This window comes from Falco biarmicus, chromosome 7 (assembly GCF_023638135.1).
Source record: "Falco biarmicus isolate bFalBia1 chromosome 7, bFalBia1.pri, whole genome shotgun sequence".
NCBI lineage: Eukaryota > Metazoa > Chordata > Aves > Falconiformes > Falconidae > Falco > Falco biarmicus.
This window is the reverse complement of record NC_079294.1, coordinates 69,199,090-69,214,640: the sequence shown is the minus strand read 5'-3', so window position 1 is coordinate 69,214,640 and position 15,551 is coordinate 69,199,090. Positions and strand designations below refer to the sequence as shown.

Here is a 15,551-nt window from a genome sequence, read left to right as displayed (position 1 = left end):
TTTTTGAAGGCCTGTCTCCAACTGAAGAAGAAATCTGGCTGACCCGTGCTGCTTCGAGGTCATTCACTTGTTCAGTGTGTAAAGTATGTGCCAGACAAAGGGTCCATGCAAGGCACTGCAGGATCCAAAGGGATTATGGTAGTGTATAATATGGTGCTGCATTTTTTTATGTAGTTTTCCTACAAATAATGTCACCTGAGGAAGATGAGAGGAATTCCCAAATTCAAAAGTTAAATGGCCAAGAAGAAAACAATTCATGTAAATTTTACAGACTCTTCAATCATGCTTTGCACGCAGAGCCAGATTCCTTTCTGGTCACACGAGTACACAAGGTAAATAAGCTTTGCAATTATTAGCAATTATCTCCGAAGTGATTAATTTTCACAGACAGTATTTTTATGAAACTATACAAATCAGGTTAGCATATATCAGTGCGATAGTTATATTAGTTTTCTCTTTCAATGAATTAAAACTGTTGAATAAACAATTACGTTCCAGTGCTCATAAATATTAACATAAATCTTGGTCAGCTTTCAAAAGAAAGCTATTTTTCAAAAGACTTATTTGTCCCACAATATATTTAACGAGCCGTTGTATTGTCACTCAAAAGTGCATCAATTATACCTTGACAGAGGCAATTATACACAAAACAAATTATACACCCGTATGATTATCAGGAAGCTTGATAATATTCCCTAGCAGTAATCTTTGCATCACGTGTTCCTGTACCTCCTGCGTGGCGTTGGGTAAATCCAACATGACAGCCTCGTGGCTGGAGCCACCTGCCGAGCTCCCCCACGGGCTGCCTCCCCCTCGCCCGCACCAGGCTGAGGCCTCCAGGCTCTCACCAGGCCTCTCTGCTTCTGCTTCTAAAATCCAGATGCAGCAGCAAGGGAAAGCAAGGTGAGCAGAGGTCTAACTCTGGAAAGGCTTTAAAATTAGAGGTTTTGATCCCCCGTGCATTACCAGCTCAGCTGTTCTGCAATCCTGCCTTTCACCTAACAATGCCCCTGTCCCTACACTGTACAGACTCCCACTTCTTGCTCAGCTGATGTTTTATTCTCCCCAGACACCCCCATCTTATTCACTCATGACAAGAAAAACATTATTCTACTCGAGTGGGACCAGAAAATAGAGAGCTTCAGAGGTGACACATCTACCACCAGTCACACACTCAGACCAAGTGTCCATCTAGCCCAGTATCGTGCCTCCAGGAACACCCGGAAGAGGATGCCTCGGCGTGGCAGTCATGAATTTCTCAGCCACTGCCCTCAACAAGGTGTCAAACACCTTTTCTGAATAGCACGGCTTCACAGCCGTGTTAAACACTTGACACAAAACAGTGCTTTTAAGGAAATCCACGTCATCACCTCGTGGGTGCAGGGAAGATATTTCTTCCTCTGTTTACGTTTGATGCTACAAACAAGTTTAGAGAAGGAGCTCAACTGCGACTGCAGGACGGAGGTGTCTGGTGCAAGGGGGGAAGGACGGTGCCCCCACACCCTGTGCTTGGGGCTGTGTCAGCCACCGAGCACTTGCATCACCCACACAGTCGGGAGCTCAGCTCTTCCATGGGAATTAAAATCCCAGGACTTACCTACGTGAATTGGACCCCAAAAAAAGCTTTTCTGGAGGAATGTCACATGGAGAGTTCTTCCAGAATAACTCCTTCCAGGTAATGATTAAAAATAGCTGAATTTAAAATGTAGGCAAACTCTAGTCTCTCTCAATCCCCATCTGTCAGGCACTTGGGTTTAGCATAAGGCTGTGTAACATGGATATTTGAGGTTTTAAAATAATGCCACTTTCAAGGTGAAAACCTTAGTTAGGGGGCCCCTGGGAGAGCCCTTGCTCGTGCCTTCGCCGAGGAAGCTTGGCTATCGGTCTAAACTGGTGACAAGGACATCTGTGTCACCAGATGACCGGCATTACCCACGTCCACTTGCCTCCCCGATTCCTCTGTAAGGCAGACCTGATGAATGCCTATTGCTTTGGAAAGTATTAGCACTTATCTCCCTTTTACAGAAAAAGTTAAGATTATTTTAAATATTTCTTCTGGTGAAATGGCAACTTGATTAAAAGCATTTCATAATCTGTTCCTAGCTTTAAAGCTAAATGTACAAAAACCAGTGCAATATGTTTTGCTCTTGAGAAAATTTTGAATAAATATTTCCTCAGAGAGCATAGGCAAATAAACTCCTCCTCATCCATACCATACGTGTATTGTTTAGGGTCTTTCTTGTGGAGCAGCATAAATACTATCTAGACCCGAAGCCTAATGCCCGTGTGGTTTTTCTCTCTGCAGAGGCTCTGGCATGAAGCTCAGGGACATCGAGCAGAGCCCGATGACAGCAAGGCTCACGGCCATGCAGATGCCCATCGACCCGAGAGTCTGCAGGGAGGAGGGAAGCAGCGAGGTGGGCAGGAGCCGGTCACGGCGCTCAGACATGTCCATCATGATGGCCTCCATCTGGAAGTGCGTGCCAATGATCCCACAGACGTGGAAAACTTGGTGGCTGTGCCCTGCAACAAAGCCAAAAGCCAAGAAACTCCCTGGGCTTCATTAAACCACCACTGTGAGGGCTCAGCGGACCTTCTGCCTAGCATCCATTGCCTTTAAATATTTATTCTGCTAATTACTGTGGCTTTTATCATTGTACCACCAGAGCCCAGTGATCTTCCTCTCCAAAATGCAGCTGGCTCTAATGGAAATGAGGGATGTGAGCTCGCTGCTGCGGTCCTGGCACAGGCAGCATGCTAAACAGCACCGTGCTTGTGCACAGCGTGGCGAGGGGAACGGGGAAAACCCCGGTGCGGCCAGGACTGCCATCCATCCTCCTTGGTGGCTGCTCCTACAGTGCCCTGACATGGCACTGTGAAGCACCGTTGTGCCACAGGTGAGGGTTTTTTGCATGAGAAATGAGTGCTTTGTGGTCATGAAACCCTCTGTGAAACAATTTGGAAACAGCATGCTTCCGGAGTTGCTCCCACTTTACCTAGGCAGGAGACTGCTGTATCTCGTATGTAAAACTACATTTCAGATTTCCAGCAGGGAATATATTATAACCTCTGGGAGTCACGCATGCATTAATGCGCTTTCTTCCTGAAAATAATGAGAAAACAATGCCAGCTCACCCTTTGGGCACTTACCAATATAATCAAAGTGTCCTGGCGCAAGCCTCTCTGGCAGATGGCTAGCAAAGATGAAGCAAGTGAGGAAGGCAAAGACGGTGTGCTTGTAGTGGACCAGGATCGCAGCCTCTGTGCAGCTCTCCGCCGCGCACAGGTAGAACTGCAGCAGCAGAGAGGGGTCCGCACAGGGTTCCATGCAAGGGAGAGAGGAGAACAACACATTTCTAAAGGAGGCAGCACTGTTCCCTGAGCCCCCATCGCCTCTGGCATCACCCAACAGAAGAGCTGTCGCTTCCATTTCATGCAAATCCAAGCCCCACACCTCCTGCCCTTAGACCTCACTGCAACAAAATTCCCACCCTGTTCCAGTTTAGGAACTAGAAAACTTGCAGCTTTCACAGGCAGTAATATTGCAGCGTGGGCAAAGTTTGAGTGCAGGGCTTTGAAGTGGAAGGAATCTGCCTGTCAATAGGTGCAGGAAAAAATAACCAAATCTCTTTTCCTGCCGGAGTTTGTTTTGCTTTAAAAAAATAAAAGCTGGCATATTTTCCCAAATATTTTCAGACTAAGACAAAGCAGCAGATATTTCCAACCCTGCAGCACACCAATGTCTTGGTGCTGTGAATATGGGCTGTGGGAGGCGTACCCTGTAGAAGAGAGGGATGCTGTCGAAGAGGTACGGGTACACGAAGGCCAGGGTGCGGGAAGCCTTGCTGAACCTGGGCCTCTCCGCCTCCAGAAACCTAGAGGAAAACAGAGAAGGTATCTCACATGGCACGGCACGGCACATTAGGTTAACGTAAGCGCTGAATTCTGTTTGCCAGTTGTCTGCTGGGGACTGTGGATTGCAGAATATAGACTGCACATACATCCTCCCACGGATAACTGTGAATTCAGCCAGAGTAGCGCAGGTTTTGTCTGCTGAGAGTATTAAGGCTGTGACCAACCTCAGCTCACGTGGCTGAACCTTCCCTGACCAAACCTTGAGCCGGGGCAGGAAAGATTTAAGGACCACGCTCCCCTGTCCTATTCTCTGGCTCTCGCAGGTGCATCTCTGCAGCTCTGAGAACAATCTTTTTTATACTGTCCTGGCACGGGTGATTTTGCTTCTTTTACCATTGCTCATTAACTGTTACCCATCAGCAGCTAGGAACAGAGCTGGTCTTTAAACAGCTGCTTCCCCTGCAGTTGTTTTTAACTGAGTTTTCACTCTTGATTTTGAATCCCAGCTTTCTGAGCATGGCAATCAAGGAGAATACATCTGCCTTGGTTTGGAAGGCTTTGTAGGCAATGCAGCACCCAGGCTGTGATTGTCACTGTTTGTTAATTAAGCTGTATTGCAGCTTATGTCTGAAATGCATGAAATGTCGCAGCGTCCTTCTTTTTTACATCCTGCCAAGACTTTGTGATTGTCATTTCAGAGAATGCATGGAGAGAGTTACTGAGATCACAAACTAAATTAATTAAACAAGTTACTTTTTAATGACATCACCATTATAATGGAAGAAGCAGCCTGTTGGTTATAATCACACCGTATATGAGGAGGAAAGTGTATGTCTGGACAGGGAACACTATTCTGCATTTTGTTCCCCAGGAAATCATGCTGCTGAAATGTAGGACATACTTTGCAGCTGAAATCACAAAATAATTGACCATCCAGGTCCCCCAAAAAAACATTCTAAACCCTGGAGCTGCGTCGCAAGCCCTGCACCAAGCCCCAAGCCTGCTCTGGCTGCATGGGGACATGCACAACCCAAACAAAACCTGGAGACGGAAAGCCCAGGAGAGCCTCGAAGAAGCCTAGCAGCACACGCTGGCCTAGCCGCCAGCCATCCTGCCCCATGCAGCATCTCCAGCTGCCCGCAGCAAGACCGGCACAGGCACCATGCCCCACACCAACCCTTGCCCCTCCGGCGTGGGGGCAGCTGCGGGACAGCAAGGTGGGCATCAGGATGGGCCCTACCACGAGGAGGGCTCCAGCAGCAAGCCCATCACCCTGCCCTCCCATTGCAGCCACAGGAGCTCCAAAGTAGGAACAGAAAACTTCTCCCTCCGATGCTTCCCTGCTGGGAAAGACCAACTTTTACAGGGTATTAGCCCACTGTGGAAACAGGGAGATGAACTTGAGCAGAATTACAACAGACCTACCCACAGAGCAGAAGGGCTTTATCAATATGGCCCAAAATACAGGTTGAAACCCCCACAACTCAAGTTATACTCAAGAGCCACTGACTGATAAGGGCTTTCATCTTGCTCGTCCTCAGTTTAGCCATCCACCGTGGCTTGTGGCTTGCTCAGAAGACATCACGATGATGCTGGAGAAGCCTCCTGCTCTATTTTCCCCTGTATTTCTGCATGATTCCTGCTGTATTTTCTGACCATGGTTTCACCTGCCCAGTGCTGTTCTCCCATCCTGCTCACCTGCTGCTGCGCGGTGCTGCGCTCACCCTTGTCACGCATCTTCCTGCTCCTTCGGCCACGCACCGCTCCAACCTGCCCCGCTCTGTTGTCAAAACAGAGCCACCATATCACAGCCTGGGCACGTGGCCAGACGCACGGTGACCCTGGGGACAGTGCCCTATTCACGCAGGATGGCGTGAAGTGTAGCAGAGTTCAAGCATACTCTGTTCTCATCGTGAAAAGCACGTACAGGTTTTTCTGCTTTTGCGGGGATGTCTGCAGGGAGATGCCAAATCCTCAAGAACGAAAGAAACCTTTCGTGCAGCTGCTTATCATCGGGGTGGGGGGATGCAGGCGGATGCTCGCTATTTCAGTGCTACAGGGGTACCTAGCGCTACGTAAAGGATAAACATACTTATTTCAGTCCGTCTGCATGTGTTTCCCTGTATGGCATTTCAGTGTTCTCAGCGCACAGGATGCAAAAACCAACCAACAAAAATCTTACTGTTGACTCATCAACCAGCCATCTAGGATTGGAATTTTTTCCAGTGAATTTGGTAAAACTTGCTGCAGTAGCTTAGCAAATGCCTTTCTTCAGATGCCCCACTGCAAGTCCCTGCCTTCATCATGTTGATGCATCCTCCTCTGCATTAACCCCTGCTCCTGTCGACCTCCATGGGGTGCATCAAGAGGCTGGGCACACTCTGCTGCCGCGTCCGGCCGTGCTGCAGAAGCTCAGCCAGGTTCTGGTAGTGCTGACAGCCTGAGCACGAACCAGCTCCGAACCAGAGAGGTGTGTTGCCAGCCTCTCCCCTCGAGTGGCCGCAGTGCCAGAGAGCCAGTGACCCTCCCGGCTCCTCAAGCCAGCCCTGCCCAGGGTGCGGTTGGCGGAGCAGCCCTGACAGCATTGCCGGGTGGCTGCTGAGCCTGTGCCGGGCTGGGCAGGTCCCCTCCGAGTGCACCTGGCGCGGGAGCATCACCACCCATTGCACAATTCGGTTTCGGGTCCACTCCTGTCCACCCCCCCCACTTGGATGGACATTTTGGCTGGTGTGACTCAGCCGAGGATGACACCAAAGTGAACACAACCAGTGAGCACCACCCTGCGGTGGGAAACAGGGCGGCCCAGGTGCTGGTGGTTTCACAGGGGTCTCAGGGCTGGCCAGCCCTGCTGCCTCCCCATCCCCAACCCACCAGCTGTGGCTCAGGCACCGCGTGGTGCAAGCCAGGTGCAAGCCACTTGTGCAAACCGGGGAAGCACTGTGGCAGAGGCAGGTGCAAAACCATGCACCCTCATCCTCTGCAGCCCCACCAGTCTTGCTCTGCAAGAGAACAGACAGGAGAGGTGGGCGGCTGGGGGCTGCCCACGCAGCTGAGATACTCACAGGTGCGGGCATGTGGAGGGGACACTGGCATCCCAGCCTGCGGGGCACCGTTCCCATGGCTACCGTGGTCCCCAGAGGTGACCCAGCCTGTGCAGGGTGCGGGATGAATTACAGGGGCTCATTCTGTGCTCACCAGCCTGGGGGGTAAACCGGCAGCATTGCTGGCCCACACTGGGACGGTATATTCAGCATTCCTCCTCACCCAGGAATGTTTTCTGGATTTTTTTTTTTTTATTTTTAAGCCTAATTTGATGGATTTACTACTTCTTTAATGAAAATTACTGAGACAACAGGAATTGCTATTCTATCACATAGCGATAGTTGCATGTTTTTCACATACCTTTACTTACAGTTTTGTAGCAGAGAGATGCTGACAATTAAATTTGCAGACCAAGAATTTTTTTTTAAACAATCCAAATTAATCTGGAACTGATCTCAAGTTGCTGATATTTCCTAAATGTTATCTTCAAGTGGTAAGTACTAGGATTAGCACATGGTCAGTGAGCTTCGTTTGCTAAGCCCATCTAATAAGACAATAAAGAGACGCACAGGACAAAAATAAGAGGGGGAAAAGAGACAAAAAGAAAGAGAAAGGAATGAGGAATATAAGGAAAAAATAGCAAGTCCCAGCTGGCATCATCCACTGAGTGAGCCAAGAAAGATCCTTGAGTTTGCATTACTGCTTAGTAATAGCAAGGACAGGTCCAAATCTTCCACCCCAGGGAGTTACTCCAGCGAGTAACCCTCAGATCAAAAGGTGAGTAAATCCCCCCGTACTCAACAGACACTTAAATGAGCCAAATTTGCAGGATCCGTAAGGAATACCGAGAGCTCAGCACTCCCTCTCTCAGGAAGACACGGCGATGCTCAGCTGCATCCCACCCTGTGGCAGCCCCTCTCCTGCAGCAGAGCCAGCCGGGCAGTGTGATTTCTTCCTGCTGTGTTTGTCAGGACATAGGAGAATCTTCCTCCCTGCTGAGGCAGCATCATCAAAACACAGCCCTGTGCCGGGGGGGTCCTGGGGGCTGCCCGGGCCATGCCCAAAGGCCTCCCAGGGTTACGTGATGTCACGACAGGCGACCACATGCCAAAGAGCAACCACATGCTGAAGACACACCAAAATACAAAGACACCCCAAAACAGAAGGAAGGGATAATGCCAAACGATTCACGCTGCTTGTGAAAACAGGAATTGTACATTTTGCAAAGCGAACTGCATGTCGTCGTAATGGCAGACATGAGTGCTTTACAAACACAGCCTTCAGGGAGGTATCTACCATGAGTTAAATAAAAACCAAACCAGCTAGAGATCATGGCATGCATCACTGGAAATCAGCCAAGTGGTTTAAACATTTGAGATATTCCAAACAAATTGTCTAATGCCATTCAGGAACAAAATACAGCACACGCAATGCTGCTCATGCTTTAAAAATTAAGCAATTGACTGCAAGAATGCTGAGGTTCCTCCTCTGCAAATTTGTTGCCCGCACCTATAAACACACACACGCTCGCACACATATAAACACGCACACACAGCACTTAGGCTGATACATGCCTTTGGCACGACCATGCTCATGTATAAACCCAAACACGTGCTTAAATGTTGGGTGCAGAGGAACCCACCCCTTTTTGCAAGTTATGTTAGAAAAAACAATGGCCAAAAAAAGGTGGATATTTTCCTGCCAGGCACGCACCATACAAAATCACCTTTTGAACTTTCAAAAATTAAAGCTACTTCACTTGTTTTGCATTTTTGGTTGTCAAACTCTCCTAGTGCTAACATGCAACATGTTTCCCAAACCAAAAATCCCCTTCTTCCCCTTCCTGAACTTAAGGCTTGTATTGTTACAATACAGAAAGCCTTTATTAATAATACCAATTAATGATTATGCTGTAGCAATCATGGCAGATAAAGCAGAAGCTTACCTGGAATAGCAGGACAGACTGGTGCTAATGACAGTGTTAAAGACTGCAATGGGGACGTAGCAGTGGTGGAAAGTGCTGTTGACCCATTCTGCTGGGAAAATGTACGCTGAGTACGCCAGCGCAGACCCTGGAAATACAGGAGGTGCCCAGTTAGTTCCCGGTCCCACCAGGACCCTCAGCATCCTCCTGGGCCCAGCTGTGAACCTGCGAATTGGCGCTGGGCACTCTTAGGGAAGGGAGATATGAACAAAGGTAGAAGAGCAGCTCAGTTAAGGGGAGCATCGGGCAGACACCCCAACAGCCAGCTCCAGCAGACACCTTTCCATGAGGAACTGGAGGCGTGTTGTGCCATGCTAAGATCCCAGCTGCTGCTACGGCTGCTTACCCTGGGCTTGCTCCCCAGCGAGGTGCCACCAACTTCACTGACAGCACTTGTCTTTAGTGTGGGTTGTTTTCATTATTCTATTTACTACAAAGACTGAAGAGCATCACACAGCCAAGCCTCCATCCCGGGGCTGCCCGGTACCAAACCCAGCCCCAAATTATTATTTATGGTGGTGTTGGAGATGCTTCACAGTCCCTCCCAAGCACCAGGCTGTAGGGAGGAGGAAGAGGAGGCGCGGAAACTACATACAAACAGCCACTGTCCCCACTTGTCCCATGGGTACAAGCCATCTGAGCACCCAGGGTTCAGCCCTGTCCCTGGTGTCACCCTGTGCTTCAGCTCCTGCTGCCCCAGGGAAGTGCCAGCGACTGACACCCCACCAAAACCTCTGCCCGTCCTTACCCAGGCTGTACATGCTGAGAGCTGCGTAATCAAAGAAGTAGCAGATGTGCCGGGCACGGGTGGACATGGTGCTGAAGGTGTGGGCGCAGCTGGAGGCGAGGGGGTAGATGCAGCAAGTCAGCAGGTAAGCGAGGAGGGGCCAGGCGTGGGGGTCCTCCTGGCCCCCCGGCCCTCGCAGCCGCCCCACCAGGGTCCATACGAAGTACCTGTGGGATGGAGGAAGGTGAGCATCGTGCCCTCGCGTGTCCCTCGTCCCTGCTTCCCTAGCCTTGCTCCCCCCTCCTTGCTCCCCTGGCCTTGCTTCTACCACCTTCTCCCGTGGGTGCTAAAGACCCGCAGCACGGTACCTACCAGGCAGGCACAAAATGTGTCCAGATATTCAGGGTCTCGTTGGTCATTTGGAAGACGCTGAGGAGGCAGTCTGCTGCTGAGCTTCTTGGAGGGCGATACCCAAAGAGGATCCCCTGCTCCTGGTAGCCCTGCAAGGCAAGGACTGGCACTGGGGGCAGTCAGAAGAGAAGGAAGGACAGATCGGAGGAGAAGGAAGAACAGATCGGAGGAGAAGGAAGGTTGCCAAAAGGAGGGTGCCCATAATTCAGGACCCAGGACCCTGCTGTGAGGACAGAGTCATGTCCCTTCCATGGGAGGTGATCTCAGGGAAGGGGCGGCCACCCCGACACGCTGCTCCCACTTGTCACCTCCCAAAACCCCACCAAGCCTCGGACTTAGGGAAGAAAAACTCCTCTCTGACCTTAGGCACTTGGTTGATGCTGAGCAGCCGGGGTAACTTCAGGCTCAGCATCGTGTGGGTTGGGGCTCCGGCTCCGAGGGACGTTTTCGGCTCAGCTTCCCTGGGGATGAGCCCCGGCAGTGCCTCACACCCCGCCTGGCCACATCTCACACCCCGCCGGGGAAACGATGGGATGGGGAAGGGGCTGCCCAGTGGCAGCTGAAGCGATGCTCCCTGGGCTCAGGACAGGTGGCCTGGGGGAGACAAGCATTGGTGGGGATGTGGCAGAGTGTCACCATGCAAGGTCCCAGACCCATATGTGCAAACACCTCCTGGGGTGTTCCTGTGGCATGGGGAGGGGAGACAGCATCCACCCCTGCAGGGGATGTTGGGCTCCCTCTCTACCACCCATACCCTAAAGGGCAGGGGGAGAAGGACAGCATGTCCCTGTGTCTACTGCCCAGAGGGACTGAAACTCCCTGTTATCACCCCAATCGAGCTAGGGGTGATGTGGGAACAGCGCTTGTGTCCCCAGAGCACCCCAAGGTTGCACAGAAAGCCCTGAGCATGCGCTGGGGGTCTGTGGGGTACAGGCAGGTCCCCTCAGGGCAGCAGCGAGGACTTGGGGTCCCAGGCAGCACCTGGGCTGGTTCACCTCCGCCTGCTCCCCATCGAACATCCCAGTGCTACAGTGCAGCCCCTCCAGCCCCAGTGTCTCCATCTCTTACCCGCTAACACCTTTGGCAGTGCTGCTTCTCCCCCTCCCCCTCCACCTCTGGTCTGTGAAATTAAGGTGGGAAAAAAAATTATTTCCTGCACCCTCCTGCAAGGGACCGCCTGGCCTGGGGGAAGCAGGGCGGGAGGGGACCCCGAGGCTCGGTGTGCTGGGTCAGCTTGGTCACACAGGCATGTCACTTGGAAACCAGCAGACTGGTCCCCCCACGTTTCTGAGAGATGTCTGCAACCCTCCAGCCCACGGAGCCAGAAGGAAGAGCCTCCGCATCCTCCCGAGAGCCGCTCCCGGGATGGCATTTCGGTTGCCTCAGCCATCCCATAACTTCACACTGAGACACACCAAAATTCAGCCTTCGGCACACATTGCCAGTGCTGACAGACTTGCCAGTCCCATGTAAACCACCTCGCTGCCCTTTCCCAGCCCCCAGCCCCTGGCATTACTCTTTGCCTTCTCCTTCTCTTCCTCCCCGCCCAGACTCCCCCTCCCCGCACGGCCAAGCAGCTCTGGTGCAAACCAACATGGGCAACGCGCCACGGGCCACCGTGCACGGGGAGCGCCCGGAGAGAGGGAGGTGGCTGGGAGGTGGTTAGCAAAAGGGAAAAAATTAACGAGGCAAGAGAGCAATAAACCCAACGTAAAAAAAAAATTGGAAATGGCTTTAGTTAAAGATTAAATCAGAAGCTTTTTCTTGTCTGTTGAACTATAAGCATGCCGCCTCGAAGCTACCCAGAGCCTGCAGCAGCCTTCCTTGATGCCCGTTGGTATTCCTGAACTTCTCTGTGGTGGAAAGGGGACCTGAACCCTGCGGTGGTTTCCAGAGCCTCGGGACCCAGCTGGAGGGCAGGGGGCAAGGGCTGCCCTTGGTTATTTGCATGCTCCAAAAATCAAGGGCAGCCTGGCACCGAGCTCTGACCCCCACACGCCTGATACAAACACAAGTGAGGGCGATGATGGGATGGAACAAAAATAATGTCTCTTATCTCAGTAAAGGCGAGGAAGCCGCACAAGCCCTTCACAGAGGCACACTATGGGGTGTGGGAGCCCTGATTTGCAAAGAGCCTTTGGAGGGGAGCCTGAGCTGGGCGCGCTGGGGTGCAGCCCAGAGGGACCGTGTCCAGAGCCAGGAGCTGGCCCCCTCGTGCCCCGCACCGGGCTGCCTCCGCCGGGGGACGTGGGAAGCACCGGGCCCAGGCTTAACCAAGAACTTGTATTTTTAAGAGCAAAATGAGTCAGCGGAGCTGCAGCGAGCAGCAGCAGCCCGGGCACACCCTGCAGTCCCGTGTTTTCCTCCTCCTCCTTCGGTGGAGTTTTTCCACCCGGGGAGCAGTGCTCCCGTGGCAGTGGCGTGGGACCAGAGGTGGGGGCATGTCACAGCCGTGACCTCTGCAAACGGCTCCTTTGCAAACAGCATGTCACCGACTCCGCAGGCTCACCCGGCTGGCTGCAAACACACCTCTTCCTCCTCCTCCCCCCCCCCCTCCTCCTCCTCCCCCCCCCACGGCCACGCACAGAGCCCCGTGGGGATGCCAGGCACCACAGGCTTCAGGTCCAGCCCGGCAGCCTTTGTTTGTGCCAGGTTCACCCAGGGAAGGTTCCTCCCTGGCACCAGTTTTCACCCTTAAAAGCTGTGGTTTGTCGCTGGTGACAGGAGCCCAGACATGTCCCCTGTCACCCCATCACTGTCCCACCACCACATGCACGGACTGGGCTCCAGCGAGCGCGGCCGCAGCGGCTCTCCCCTCGGCACAGCTCTCCCTGCCAGCACCAGCCAGCAGCCGGTGTCTTTCAATGGAGGGAGAAATATTTTAGCTGTTAATCATTGACTTTTATGACTTTCTTACGGCAGTGCAAGGAGACAGACGAGTTGAACTGCAAAACTAGCAGCTGGGCTCCTTGAGTGCTCAGCACCGGCGTCAGCAGCATGGGACATGCCAAGACCTTTTCCAGCAGAACAACAGAGGCTTTGTAGGAGGTTGTTATTGCTGCGGGTGGCTGCTGGTATCTGCTCGGGATCTGAGACGAGCAGGCAGCTCCAAGCAATACGCAGAAGCTTAAGGCTTTCTGAAATCAGTGTGTCTCAGGCACGTGTTGGAGCTGTTTGCCAGACCCAGCGCTTTTATCCGTCCTCCTTGGGGGACGCCCGCGCCGCTGTGCCTTGTCCCGCTCCTAAACCGCTGCCCAGTAAAACTTCCATAAACTCCACAAACACCCAGCACCGCCACCAGCTGCTGGTGCTGTAGGAGGGCAGTGAAAAAGCAACGGACTGCCGGCCCTGCCGCCCCATCCATCCCTGCCACACGCAGCTCTTCCCCACCTTCATCTTTTCACGGCGCGTGCGAAAGACTCCCAGCCTCCCAGCACGGACCCACGGGCGAGCTCATGCTGTGTAAACCCTCAGCATCCCCGGGGCAGCGATGAAAAGCAGCGAGCCCGACTGATCCAGGGGATAAAGCTGAGCGGCCGGTACTTACGGCGCTGCTCCTGGGAGTGGGGCTGGGTCGGATGCTGCGTTATCGCCGGCGCTGGCTCCGGGTGAACGTATTACTCATCTGTGTACAAACACAGCCCACATGGCTGAGCCTGGCCGGGCGTAGGCAGCCAAGCAAGCGGGCTGGGGCAGGTTTGCCAAAGCTGGCAGGAGGGCAGAGAAGCTCTGCCCAAAGCCCTGCTTGCCCCCCGCACCCGGCAGAATGGGTCCCGCACCCCGGCTGGGCTCGGCGGGAAGGACGCGGCGGAGGTCAGCCCCGCCGGCTGCTTTCCCAGATTAGGAGCAAATTAATTCTGGCTCGTCTTTGAGTGGAACAGGAAAAAGGCAACAAAATAAAACCGGAAATAACTGTGGCCAAACGCTCTCCGATCGTGCTCTGGATTAGCTTCGGCCGGGCTGCAAGGAAGTGGAATAAGGGCAGGAAAAAATATTAACTCACAGACCTCCCTGCGCATCTTCAGCTCCCAGGCCCCACCGGAAAACACCCGAAACTTGCTTAACTGTCTCCACGGAGACTGTAAAGCTCAAACTCTCATGTAGATGAAGAGGGAGGTGCTCCCAAACTGGAGAGAGTTCTTACATCATTCCCAGCTGGACGGAGGACCACAGCTGGCCCGTCATGGGGGTCCCCTCGGTCACCACGGAGCAGGAGCCACTGGCTCTCCCCGCACCTGCACTGGCTGCAAAACCCAGCATTTCCCCTTCTACCCCGCTAAAGCCACCGGTTTTACTGCGACGGTTGGTAAAGTGTTGCACAATATTGGAACAGTGGTAGATCACGAACCACGAGGGATGCACGAGCATTGCTCCTGTATAATTAAGTAGTTGGAGGAACTGGAGCCAGGCGTAATGCGCTGCCCACGGGTCACGGGGAGAAGCACTAAAGGGCATTTGAAATCAGGGCTGGTGAATGTGCAGCACTATCCTGCATTCTAATTGTAAGGGAAAGTCTCTTGACAGCAATTTCTGGGTGTAAGGCTGTTAACCCTTCCCTGCCAGCACTGCAGCACGGCTTCCCCTCGGACAACGGCTTCCCAGGGCTCTGCCGTCTCCTCTGGGGTGCCGTTCCCACCAGGAGGGATGCCCCAGGGCTGAGGTCATGCCCCATTTCCCAGTGTCGGAGCCTTGCTGGCTGACCCCGGGATGGGGGGGGGGGCGGATGTGGGGATTTGCAGCAATGGGCCCAGTAACAGGTTCCTTAACAACGCAACCCCCGTGCAGAGGGTCAGATCCTGCCAGCAAAACCCAGACCCCGTGGTCACGACTTCTGCTACCACGAAATCCAACCCTGGCAGCAAAGAGGAGCTTGCGGTGTTCTTGCCCTGGCAGGGATGAGCTGGGGATGCAGGGATGGATGCAGGGATGGATGTGTGCCACTGGAAGCCAATGCTTACGCTCCAGCGCTAGCCCACGCAGGGCGGGGTTTATAAACATCCCTGCTATTTGGATGAAGAAAATAAAGCCATCCCCAGGCAGTGCAAGGAAGACAATTTCATCACAGCTCTGCTCGGAGGAGGGGCTGCATCATGGATAACCGGGTGCCTCTGGGTCACCCACAGCTCCTGCAACGTTTTTCCTCCCTGCTGGCAAATTGGCACAAAACAATGATTTTGTGGGCATGGGACAGGTGAGGCCGTGGCCGGGCTGGGCACACGCATGTCTGCATCCAGCTGCATGGCAGGGGTCAGCATTGGGAGATTGTCACCAACTTCATTCCCTCGCAGCCCCCGTCCCCGCAGGACTACGGGCCAGGAGAGCAGCGAGCAGGAGGAAAGTGCTGCCTCTCTGCCCACCCCATGCATCTGGCACTGAGCGTGTGTTTTAAACCATCTTGTGGGCTCTTCTTTCCTCCGAACCATTGCCCGCAGAGGCCAAGATGTAGATTTACTCTACTTACCCCCTCGCCTGCACAAGTTTATGAGCTAGAGCCAGTCAAATGAGGTGGAAAGGATGAAGTCTGCTACTGTG

The 15,551-nt window shown here is 53.0% G+C and overlaps 1 protein-coding gene across 7 annotated transcripts; it reads right to left on the bottom strand.

Moving 5' to 3' along the window:
- Positions 1-259: 259 nt before the first annotated feature.
- On the bottom strand, positions 260-14,374 carry PAQR5 (progestin and adipoQ receptor family member 5). Of its 7 annotated transcripts, none has more exons than XM_056347346.1 (9): positions 14,027-14,374; positions 13,567-13,644; positions 10,381-10,613; positions 9,981-10,108; positions 9,630-9,835; positions 8,843-8,969; positions 3,779-3,875; positions 3,151-3,292; positions 260-2,523 (listed from the first exon to the last, which is right to left on the bottom strand). In XM_056347346.1, exons 3-9 carry the CDS (start codon positions 10,429-10,431, stop codon positions 2,276-2,278), a joined length of 999 nt encoding a protein of 332 aa, XP_056203321.1. In that variant the 5' UTR covers positions 10,432-10,613; positions 13,567-13,644; positions 14,027-14,374; the 3' UTR covers positions 260-2,275. The 7 variants fall into 7 exon arrangements, with proteins under 7 accessions (XP_056203321.1, XP_056203324.1, XP_056203320.1 ...); XM_056347349.1 differs by having other exon boundaries at positions 14,164-14,374; XM_056347345.1 differs by having other exon boundaries at positions 13,567-14,374.
- Positions 14,375-15,551: the final 1,177 nt, after the last annotated feature.